This window comes from Arachis ipaensis, chromosome B2, assembly GCF_059453495.1.
Source record: "Arachis ipaensis isolate K30076 ecotype BB chromosome B2, ASM5945349v1, whole genome shotgun sequence".
NCBI lineage: Eukaryota > Viridiplantae > Streptophyta > Magnoliopsida > Fabales > Fabaceae > Arachis > Arachis ipaensis.
Genome location: NC_142437.1, coordinates 20,514,495 through 20,527,239, shown reverse-complemented (window position 1 = coordinate 20,527,239; position 12,745 = coordinate 20,514,495). Strand labels below are relative to the sequence as shown.

The 12,745-nt window shown below is 28.8% G+C and overlaps 1 protein-coding gene across 1 annotated transcript; it reads right to left on the bottom strand.

The window, feature by feature from the left end:
* Positions 1–2,275, bottom strand: LOC107625009 (BolA-like family protein). The gene is made up of 3 exons (XM_016327520.3): positions 1,856–2,275; positions 1,440–1,507; positions 1–324 (listed from the first exon to the last, which is right to left on the bottom strand). Exons 1-3 carry the CDS (start codon positions 2,132–2,134, stop codon positions 174–176), a joined length of 498 nt encoding a protein of 165 aa, XP_016183006.1. The 5' UTR covers positions 2,135–2,275; the 3' UTR covers positions 1–173.
* Between the last annotated feature and the right edge of the window lie 10,470 nt (positions 2,276–12,745).

Genomic DNA, 12,745 nt, shown 5'->3' with positions numbered 1-12,745 from the left:
TCCCTTAAACCTTTTGGTATATTAAAGAATTTAGGAACTCTCAAAGTCTAAAACAGAATACTGATCGCCAGTTGCATGTGAACATATAATGTAATCGCAGTAATAAGATTATTGATTCATTCCAAGAAAGCCTACAAAAATTATTAGGTGATCAAGATTCCCGTGAGCCTTTATCATTTTGTGGCAGCTTCGGCAGGGGTGCGAGTTGTCATCTGATCAACTGCGTGAACTGTGCTCTGAAGCTCCTCCCATATAGCTTTATACACCATCCTTTGCCGATTTACAGCCGATTGTCCCTCGAAGGCAGTGGATACAACATCGATACTGCAATACCAAACCACAAATTAGAGCTATGTTCTAGTCAGGCCATATAACTGTGTCAAATGCAACTGTCAACTACATGGAGCCTTTGGCTAAGAGACAACTTTTGATCAGAATACACATGCAACCATATATTTGAAATTGTCACTATTTTCAGTTTGCCTTGCATTTAGTTGTTTTTGGTAGCGTTCTATTTTATCCTAAAAAATTTTGGAGAACAGGATTAGAACGACACAAGCAATCTGCAATTACCAATCAACATTCTACATAGGCTCCAATAGTTGTTATGCAAGGAACAAACATATTCATTAAATTCTTCAGAGGCCCTAGAAATAGTTGGATAGCAAAAGGTTTATATATGATTTATGATAGACATGCTGAAATTAGGATGTTTAATTATGTGAATATCACCAGAGGATGTGTTTGATATAAGGGTAAAAATAGATAGAAATTTCATGAATGGATTCTAAATGTAAAATTTACCCCTCACCTTGACCCCATATCAAAGTCACCCATAATGTAAAATTTATGGTACTATTTAGTACATTTTGTTGAAATGTCATGCTTGCATTAAGTATGTTTCAATGGCTAAGATTGGACAATTGGCTTTTATTTAATGCACATTAGCTAATCTTTTACAGGGCTTTCCTCAACTAAAAGGATTAGACAACTTTGTTTCATTCAAGCTTGAATCTTTATCAGTTGTTCTCTAAATCCCTAGAATGTGTCATACCTATTGCGATGATCTAGAAAGCACAAAAACGTCATGTTTTGTCATCCATGGAGAAGTTACCACAACAGCATTTTGAATGAAACAAAATCTTTTAAGGAGAGGTAATTGTCAAAAAGAGAATAATCTTTTATGTGGGCTGTTGATTCCATGATCCGTGTCAAACTTGTTGTAAGGACTAATTCTATATATTTTGCAAATCTTAGCCTCTTGTGTAAGGATCAATGTGCTACACCCCTTGTATGTTTCTAGTTAAAGTTTTCAAGTGGCTCTCTACTAATGTTTGCTAGTAAATAACTAATAATTGATAATATATGTTAAAAATAAAATTACGTTGAAGTGATTTGCAAAACAAAACTTCACTTGGATGGTTGAAGAAAATGCTTACCTTACATGGCGTCCATCACCATAAGCATCTTTTACGGTGACTGATTCAGCATTGAGTTGATCCTTTATCTGTCAAAACACATTACAAATTATTTAAGATTGACTGATTCAGATACACAAATGTGAGTAAAAACGGAGTATTCGTGGATCATAGCCGTCCTTTTACCATATTTCTCCTCCATTTTACATTAACATTTTCAGTAATTTTCATACAAATTTTTGATAATCCATTGATCTTTCGTAATAACCCTAATTTCACTGTTCCATCCTAAATACCATATCCAATTTCCCAACCCTGTTTCAGTGTTAATTGGGGAAAACAAATTAAGAATAAAAAAACTATATAAATGGAGGGAAAGGATAATTATATAATTAGTGAATAACACAAGATGAATAATAAATGAAGAAAGAAAGAACCTTTTTCTCCATGGACTGCATGAGAGGGGAGTCAATAGAACCAGGGTCATTGACATGGGTGGCGCGTGTAGAAAACCTGCGAGTGGCGGCGAATAGAGAAGAAGAAGCAGCAGAAGGAGTGGGAGGAAGGGGTGAACGATAGCGTGATGAAATGATGGAATTAGGGTTAGGAGCAGAAGGTAGAGTGAGAGAGGGATGAAGCTGAAGGAGAAAGGGAAGAGCTTGACGGAGAAGTGTTGTGGTGGCGTTGGATGAGAGTGACAACATCTGAGGACGCATCTTTTGTAACTAACTACTCAGCTGCTCCTTCCTTGATTCGCCGATTATTATTACAGAAACACTCGTCTTCTTGCAAACAGGAACGCAATGTGGATGCCAAAACCATGTGGTGCACATTGCACAACACTTCCCCAACTTCATATTTTTTCTATTTTTTTTTTTTTAAGGATTTAAGTACTCCGGTTACGAAAAAACCAAAATAAAATACTTTTGTTTTTTTATCTGAATAAATAAAAGAATACTGAAATTGTAATGTCATCTATATTTTATATACAATCCTTGCAATTTTTTCTAACCATAATAATTATAAATTCAGTTTAAACCATTTTTAAAAAATAACTTCATTGATCTAAATTATTGAAATTGAATATATTGTAAGCATCATGGATTTTTTATTCTAAAGACTAACTCTAAAGTATAATCTATTTAATATTTTGTATAGTTATACATTTATAATCGAAGTAGTGTCTAATTTGTTTTTAAAATTCTCAATGAAAATTTCATTATGAATCAAATTAATACATCACTTTTAAAAATTGATTAAAATTAGTTTTTGAAATTAAATTTTGTGAATTTTTGTTAGTTTCTATCTTAGTTATCGTTAACATAATTGGTAAGTGCCAATTAGATATAGGGTATGTTTGGCAAATCCGTTTGAAGAGAAAAAGCACGTTTAAGTTTATTGAAAGTTTTAATTTTTTTTTTTGCTAACTTTTGATTTGACAAACGCAGAAGTGATTTTGTAATCAAAATTACGTTTACAAAGAAACAACAATTTCTAGCTTCTGCGTTTCACTAACAGGCTTTCAGTCATTTACACTAAACATCTATTTTTTCTTTTACTAATTTTATCTTTTAGACATGTTATTGTATTATTTATGGAATTCTTATTATTTCTCCCTGTATGAGCTCTTTTTTTCTATTATTTATTATTTTTATTTTTTTGTTAAATTTTTATTTGACATTATATACTCTTATAATTGTGATTTTTGTATATTATATTTATTATTATCTTTTCATAATATGATTTATTGATCCCATTAGATAAAGTAAATTAAACAAAAAATTAACCATAAATAATAATAATAGTAAAAAATTATAGGTGCTAAAAAAGAATACTAAAAGAACTAAAAATATATTATATAAAATACATCATCAAAAACTTTTAGATTTGTTTCGATCTCTACCAAAATAAATATTTAATTTTATTATTTTTAGTATTCTTTTTTATAATTATAATTCTGGTATATACAATTTTTTATTGTAATTTTTTTATAACACAAATTATGATTCCATTAAAAAAAGACAAATTAAATAAAAAATTAATCATAGGTATTAATAAAATCATAAACGTTGGATTCTAAAATAATATTAAGAATAAGATTATTGAGAGTATTAAAATAAAAATACGATGTAAAAAAAATACTAAATTAATATTTTTATATTAATATTTAAAATTTAAAAAATATAACATATTTGATAAATACTCTTATATATATAATTTATATTTCTTATTTTTAATATAAAATATATTTTGCTAATTTTTATATGTTATTTTTATTTTAATAAATAAATATTAATTTTATTATAAAATTAATTAATAAGATTATTCAAATATCTAAATTAAAATAACTGGATAATATAAAAAAATTATTTAAATTGATATCTATTTTAGTAATTTTTCATCTAAAAGTAATTTTAAATAGTGTAATCCAAACAATATTTATTTTACCATAAATTTTATATTATAATAGTGTTTTAATTTAGTAATTTAGATTCATTTTAATCTCTCTACTAATATAAAACCCTAACTCTCAATTTACAACACTTTCATCATTTTCACATTTTCTTCTTCTTGTTTGTTGAAATTTATGTGTCCTTTAATTCAGTTCATATGAGAGTCTTCATCACTTCAGAAATTCATATCAAAGACACTTTTATTTTCAATTATGTTGATTTGTATATTATAAAAGGATAAGTTATATATATTCCACCTGCTCAATTTATGTCTAGGTGCACAATCTTACACTCAAGTTGAGTGAAAAAAAAAATAGAAGAGATAATAAAAAGTCAAGGTCTTTATTAGAAAAAGTAAAAAAATGTCACAATATTTTTTCAAGGAGTATTTGAATATAAATTAGACTCATATAATTCATCTGCATAAGGTTAAAAAGTAAGTAGAGACATATTATTTACTCAGATAATGCATTTTATTATTTTATTGATATTGATTCATTTTCAATCAAATATATAATTAATTTTTTATGCTATATTTTGTATAAAAAAATATGAACGAGTAAGGCATTTTTTGAGAACAGACCCAAACCAATCCAAACCAATTAATTTCAGATTGGATTGGTTTTGGTGGTCGGGTACCCAATTAAATCTTAAATTTAAAAAAAAAATTGGGAGAAAAGAAAAAAAATTTTCTAACAGTAAAATTTAGAAACAGATATGATTAATTTTAGCAATATCAAAACAAATCATATTTATACTCCAATTCTTTTTTTAAATTCACAGAATATCAACCCTAAACCAACAGATTTACAAAAATTAACCAACAAATTCACAAACAAACTCATAAAAATCCACTAATAATAGAAGAGAACATTAACCCTAAACTAACAAACTGACAAAATTTAACAATCAGATTCACAAAAAATGAAAAGAGAACAAATTGAAAATGAGAAAGATTGCTGAAGCACTGAAGCATAAGAAGATTTCTAAAGCATTGAAGCAGAAGAAGAGCCAACAGTGAAGACGATGCTGACGGAGACGATGATGCTACCGGAGAATGCGATGTTGACGAAGACGACGATGCTGCTGATAGAAATGACACTAACAAAGTCACTGACGGAGAGGAAGCTACCGTGAGAAAGATGTTTACATTGAAGAAGAAGATGATGCTACCGGAGAATGCGATGTTTACATTGAAGAAGATGAAAGGGGGTGACGGCTATATCTGTTAGGGTTAGGAGTTTGGGGAAATTAGGGTTTAGGTAAAATTAGGTTTAGGGGTAGTTTGGTAATTTCAAATAAAAATAGGGATAATATAGTAATTGGAAATAATTTGTAATCCAACAATAATAATATATAGAAATACTATTTGCTCATCAATTTTATAAATTAGTTTCAATAAAATGTTCAAATCCAAAAATTAGAAATAATATACTTAATTTCTTTATTTTCCAAAACAGTAGTATTAATATCTTAAAATATAAATTATTTAGTCCAAATCATATAAAATTCTTATTATTTCATAACTACCAACTTAATGATTTAAATATAGAAAATAATCCAATAATTAAAAAATTGGATAATAATCTTAATTTATTTCAAATTCAATTAATCAAAACTTGCTCTAATTATCTTTAATAAAATAATTTCTGAAATTAAGACTATAAATAACTATATGGTTTGAGGCTTGATCATCATAAGAGTTTTCAAAAGTTCTGGGTCTTACAAAGAGTATTTACAATGATTCTTGAAGATGCTCGTACTCGGACTCCCTGACCCAAGGTCAGTATTATGTCAAGACTCGTTTCTTAACTGCACTTTACGATTTTGGTGCGTTGCATTCTCTTATTTCTTTAACTGCTATATGTAAGTTGAGACGAGATGAGAAAATACAACACACCTGAAGACTAGAAAATAAGATAAGGACCGAGTACTAGCACCTGTTTATGGGTAAAGAAAATTTTGAGGGCAAAATTTTCTTTTAGAGGGTAGAATATAAGAACTCTAATTTTTGCACCAACGCGAGTTTTTCTTAAAATAATATTTTGAAGCGATTAGTTTTATTTTGACAAGTCGACTTCGAACTCCGAAGTAAAATAAATGGTAATATAATTCAATTATTATGTTATTTATTTATTTTACTTGCCCTAATTATAATGGAGCCTGGATAATAATATTATTATTATTATCAAATTCGACTTTTACCGATATAAATAATTATCGGTATTTCTTAATGAGTTTAGAGTTGTTAAAATTTTATCAAATATCTTTTAATTTCTAAGTTACTAATATCATTTATATTAGTAAATTATATACATTTAACCTTATATATATTATTATTATAATTATACTAACATTGTTATCATTATTATTGTTGTTGTTACGCAATTATCATTACTATTATTACTACTATCATTATTATATTAACATTACTATTCTTACCATATTATCATTAGTATATTATTATTATTACCCTTAGTTTCATTGCCGGTTTCATTAAAGAAACAAAAGGCAAGAAAGAAAAATTAAATAAAGCTTATGCATGCATATACATATATGTATATATATATGACCGAAGCCAAAGAAAGAAAATTGGATGTCTTTTATATATATATATATATAATTAGGCATGACACCTAATCATTCCCTTCATATCAATCTTCATCATCCGGTCACATTATTCATTGCATGCAAACGGTGAGGAAGAGAAGAGAGTGACCGAGAGAGAGAGAACCATAACCCCACCAAATTTCTCGCTCGGATTTCTTACGATTCGTAACTCCAATAAAAAATTTAATCCGGTAAAAGTGTTTGTATCCTCATCCTTTACGTGTTGGCGTCATTTTTGATCGGTGGAATTCGACAGTGATATAGCTTCCCTACTCCTTAAGTTCGGCCAACTGGAGTTCTAGGAGGCACAGACGATTCCGGACGTTTTCTTCTTCGGCAGTTCGGTCAGAAGGCTTCTCTGGAGTTTCGAGTATTTTGATTTCATACGAAAGTAGTGTTTTGGTAAATTCTCATTAATTAAATTTGAGTTGGATAAGTGAATGATTGTTGTGATTAATTATTGATGGAGTTTGGTTGACTCTATATTGAATTTTGTGGATATATTGTTATATGTGATTAAGCTTGTGATCTGGTTATATTTGTGCTGCCTAAACTGTGATCATGAGATTGATTTGGGGCTGTCGTTGTGTTAGTTTGAATAAAATGGGTGAGGTTTAATGGCTGACGAATTAAATTAAAAGTTGTAGAAAAAATCGGTAACCGAAAAAGCTCGAAAAATGGATTTAAAATCAAGTATATATTTTGAAAGGTCACACGAAAATATTTTGGTTTTGAAAGAGTTTTTGTTACCACATTAAATATTATTTTTGAATATGAAAATGTAGTTTGATAAAAGATCGAGGTTATTTTTAGAAATACGAAATTAAATTAATAATTTTTATAATGCTGGGTTAAAAGTAAAATATTTAAAAGTTTAAAGAATAGAACATTAATAAGCATGTTTTGATATAAAAATAGTAATGATAACACTCTTTTATTCTTAAAACTAGCATTATTTGTATCATTATAATATATTAGTATTTTATTTAAGACACTTAGGAAAAGGCGAGGGAATAATGTGAGGATGATTTATGAACGATAAGAAAGAAAAAAGAAGAAAGAAAAGAAAAGAAAAGAAAAATATTAAAGAAACCTCTACCACAGAAGAGTAGAGAGCAAAGATTAAAAGAATCTAAAGAACCTCTGCCACAGGAGAGCAGAGAATAGAAAAGAAAAGAAAGAAAGAACAAAAAGAAAAGGAGAGAAGCAGAGATGATTGTTTACCTACTGAAAATGAGCAAAGATATGGTGGTGAGTCCACCGTGATTTGCTTTCCAGAGATACATCAGCCAATCCAGGGGATGGTTGCACCTGTAAGACAGAGGTTGCTTACAGAGGTTATCGCTACATACATTTGCTAGAGAGAGCCTCACCTGTAAGACAGAGGTTGCTTACAGAGATTATGTTTGCATACATCGGCTCAAGAGAGTCGCACCTGTAAGACAGAGGTTGCTTATAGAGGTTATGACACTGGAAACCAAACTCAGACAAAGGTTGCTGAGTTACGTTGGGAGCGGGTCGAAACCGACAGATGAGCTCATTACATGCACTAGGGATAGACATGCATCATGATTGTTTGAGCATATCTTCTATGAATTCTGTTTTCTGTGATTGTGTATGTGTTGTGTTTGTTTTCTCTTTATGTTCTTTAGTTATTATGTTTGATGCGTGATTCGGTTGTTGCTGCTGACTGGGTATAGTATTAAAACGGACTTAACTAACCACCCCGACCCTACTAAGAATTCCTCAGTTCTTACCCCTGCTCTTCCCCCTTCGGATGGAAACAGGAGCTCTAGTTAAGATTACCCCTATACATACGAGGACCCAGCGAAGAATATGAAGGTGATAGAGATCTCGCCTTTTGGCTGCAATGATCGATCAGAGACAGTAAGAGTTGGTAGCGTATTTTGGGTGGCACTTATAGTGTAGCGTAGAAATTTTAGTTTAGTCTCTCTCTTTTGGATAGATCCACCGAGAGATTAGGAACTGTAACTACTGGCTAGGCTAGTTTTGGGCGCCAGCTTAGGGGCTTCCTTTATGGACCAGGGACCCGGAGTGTTAATTATGTATATAGTAGCAAGATATGAAGGGTTGTATGCTAACTCATGATATATATAGTAGCACCTTTATATGTATGTATGATCTATGATATATGTTATGTTTATATATAATGTTGGCCTTGTGTATGCTTTATTTGATTCCTTACCATGGTTTGTGTATGTTTAATTAGCTGTCCTCGTAAATCTTTTTATAAAGTAAAAGTTTTTCAAAAAATTTGATAGTGCGCTAATTTGATTACAGACTTAATAGTAAATAGTTAAAGTTTTGGGTAAGCAAGTTAGTGACACTCGATTTCCAGTATGATCATGACGTACTGAGAATTGAGTCGTTACATATAGTAGTGCCAACGATGATTTAAAAGTGATCCATCAATTATCAATTATTATTTAAAGGGATAAACTGTGTATTTTTGTTTTGTTTATTATCATTATCCCCTGATGTTCAGCCATTAATCCATTAATTATTTTTTTTATTGAATAGTCATTCCTCTGTGGTGATGTGTGTATATGGCCCTGGTGGGCCCAATAATTCTATCTACCAGTTTTATCCATTAACTATATTTTATTATAACATTTGGTAATTTCGTAACTTGATAGTTTGATGGTATTAATTATTTAAATCAGTCCCCAAAGATTTTAGAATTGGACATTCAAGTCCCTAAGAAAAATTAATACACAGATCAATTCTCAAGATTTTACTCCGGCAGACAAATCAGTCTCCAGTTCATTTTTTGGCAGAGTAATTACCCATATCAGTCCCTAAAGATTTTAAAAATGGACATTTTAGTCTCCAAGAAAAACTAATGTACAAATCAATCTCCAACGTTTCTCTCTGTTAGACATAACAGTCCTCCGTCCAAAAATAAAATAAATAAAATAAAATTATTATTATTAATTGCACAATAATATTGTACTATTTTTTTGTATTTTTTGAAAAAAAATAATAATAAATTTATTCATTAAATTCTTATATATATATATATATATATATATATATATATAAGAATTTAATGAATAAATTATTATTATTAATTGCACAATAATATTATACTATTTTTTTTGTATTTTTTGAAAAAAAATAATAATAAATTTATTCATTAAATATATATATAGTCACTCAATAATAATAATAATAATAATAATAATAATAATAATAATAATAATTAGAGATTATTTTACAAAAAATTTAAGGTTAAAACCATTTGATATTTTTTTATTTAATAAAATTAAAAGATGTCCTATGTAAAAAAAATATATATGTTTGTATTAAAAAATATGTATTAAAAAAATATTTTAATTTGAATTTATATTAAATACATATTTTTCTTAATACAAACATATTTTTTAAAATAGTACATCTTTTGATTATATTAAATACAAAAATATCAAATGATTTTAACCTTAGATTTCTTGTAAGATAATCTCTAATAATTTTATTGATTATTATTATTATTATTATTATTATTATTATTATTATTATTATTATTATTATTATTATTATTATTATTATTATTATTATTATTAATTACATAATAATATTGTACCATAATTTTTTGTATTTTCTAGATAAAAATAATGATAAATTTATTCATTAGATTCTTATATTTGTATTTATATTTATATAGTCACTCAATAATAATAATAATAATAATAATAATAATAATAATAATAATAATAATAATAATAATAATAATAATAATAATAATAATAATAATAATAGAATTATTAGAGATTATTTTACAAGAAATTTAAGGTTAAAATCATTTGATATTTTTGTATTTAATATAATCAAAAGATATACTATTTTAAAAAATATGTTTCTATTAAAAAAAATATGTATTTAATATAAATCCAAATTAAAATATTTTTTTAATACATATTTTTTAGTACAAACATATTTTTTTTACATAGCACATCTTTTAATTATATTAAATATAAAAATATTAAATAGTTTTAACCTTGAATTTTTTGTAAAATAATCTCTAATAATTTTATTATTATTATTGATATTATTATTATTATTATTGAGTGACTATATATATATATATATAATGAATAAATTTATCATTATTTTTGTCCAAAAAATGCAAAAAAATATAGTACAGTATTATTGTACAAATAATAATAATAATAATTATTTTATTTTTGGATGGAGGACTGTTATGTCTAATAGAGAGAAACGTTATACATTAATTTTTCTTGGGGACTAAAATGTCCATTTTTAAAATCTTTGGGACTGATCTGGGTAATTACTTTGCCGAAAAATGAAATGGGGACTGATTTGTCTGCTGGAGTAAAACCTTGGGGATTGATTTGTGTATTGATTTTTCTTGGAGACTAAAATGTCCGATTTTAAAATTCTTAGGGACTAATTTGGGTAATTACTCATTTTTTTTACAATTTCAAACCCCTTGGTTATGCTTTATTATAAATATCATTGTTACCTATAGCAATTAAATATCAGTCTAAACTCTATCGCTTTCTCATCCCAAATATTCCCCACCATTCCCCACCCTTTTCTGTTTCCCCAGACTTTTCGATTTATCTTTTATCATGCGGTCGCTTTCTTCCATAATTCAAAAGTTTTTTTTTCATATTAGTGGACCATGGGTAAGTAACTAAATTGGTTTAATTATTCTGTTGGTCCCTATAGTTTCGCGAAATTTTCAATTAGGTCCCTATACTTTTTTTCTTTTTAATCGAGTCCTTGCACCAATTTTTTTAATTGGGTCCTACAATTTTTTCCTTTTATTTAAGTCCCTGTACTAATTTTTTTTTAGTTGGGTCCTTATAAAATTAAGCCGATTACTGCTGAGAGGGACCTAATTGAAAAAATAAATTAGTGTAGGGATCCGATTAAAAGGAAAAAAAGTATAAGGACCTAATTGAAAATTTCGCGAAACTATATGACCAACAGAATAATTAAACCAACTAAATTTCATATTGATACACATTTATGTGCATACACACACGTATATTGCTGCATGTTGTTAACAGTTCGTGGTGATGCTTTTACCTAATTTGGAAGGTCCATTTTCATACTGAACTTCTGATATTCTTACTTTCATTATGTCATGGATGTGCCTTTGTCCCTCTACACAGGCTGGTGAGAATGGCGATCCAAACCACGATTTCTATAGACTTCTCTTTCTTACATTAGACCCTGTTGCCGTATGTTTTCTTTTGCCTAAATCTCATCCGTTATATAGATTTTCAAAACTGCTGATTACGCCGATACTTTCATGGGTTCCATTGTTTTTCATTTATTTTCCGGCAATATCTTCTTGCATATTGGTTTTCAGGTTCATTTAATTATATATTAATATGCAATAGCTTATATATAAAAAATACATATAGATATAATTATATGCTCTAAATCATATATATATATATCTTATGCTCAAATACATGTTTCTATTTACATTTATATTTTTTTTTGCAAACGTGTTTACATCTATTTATCAATTGTAAATTTATAAAATAATTTATTCATGTGTGTGTGCGCGCGCCTTTCATCATGAACTGGGTAATTTCATGATATTTAAGAATAATCATGGAAATGAGTTTCGCGTTATGTTAGATAAGGTAGGACACAATACGTTTTTTTCTGAGGGATTCGGTTTGATGGTTGCCGCCTATAATATTAGGCACGGGACTTAGTTGCACGCATACTACCAAGGTGTTGGAACTCTTTAAATTTCTATAAGCAACCTTGATGGAATCCAGATTGTTTATCCGAAACCACACACACATAGCAACTCAACTGTTCCGAGGCCGGTAAGAATGGATCAACGTCGCCCAGACGCCCTTTCTCGTGATGTGTTTCGTACGGGTGACGTGATACCTCCATTTGCTCTCGAATATACTCCTCTCCCGTCGCCTGCATTGAGCAACAGAAATGGCAGTTCGGACTACCGAGCCAACAGCTTTGGATGTCCTATATACTGTGCATCAACTGGTTCCCGAACAAGTCCGGTTAGCCGTGATGACATCATGTCACCAAGGCGAGCACAAAGTCCACCGATTATACAAGGTAAGTGCCGCAGTGAGTTATCTTTATCAACCGGCAACTGCGTTCGTGTATGTGCCTGTCATAGTTCTTTATAACGCTTATATGCAATTACTATTTTTTCGGTTGGGATTATCTAAGTCCTTTCGTTTATTGATTATGTGTTTAGATGCAGATCCGGGGAGTTTTTCTGAG

Excerpts from the sequence above, each read along its gene's own strand:
- LOC107625009 (XM_016327520.3), bottom strand. The coding sequence starts at position 2,134 with ATGCGTCCTCAGATGTTGTCACTCTCATCCAACGCCACCACAACACTT. Across the intron at positions 1,508-1,855 it reads TGCAGTCCATGGAGAAAAAG|ATAAAGGATCAACTCAATGC; the intron begins GTTCTTTCTTTC and ends GTGTTTTGACAG. Across the intron at positions 325-1,439 it reads GGTGATGGACGCCATGTAAG|TATCGATGTTGTATCCACTG; the intron begins GTAAGCATTTTC and ends TTGGTATTGCAG.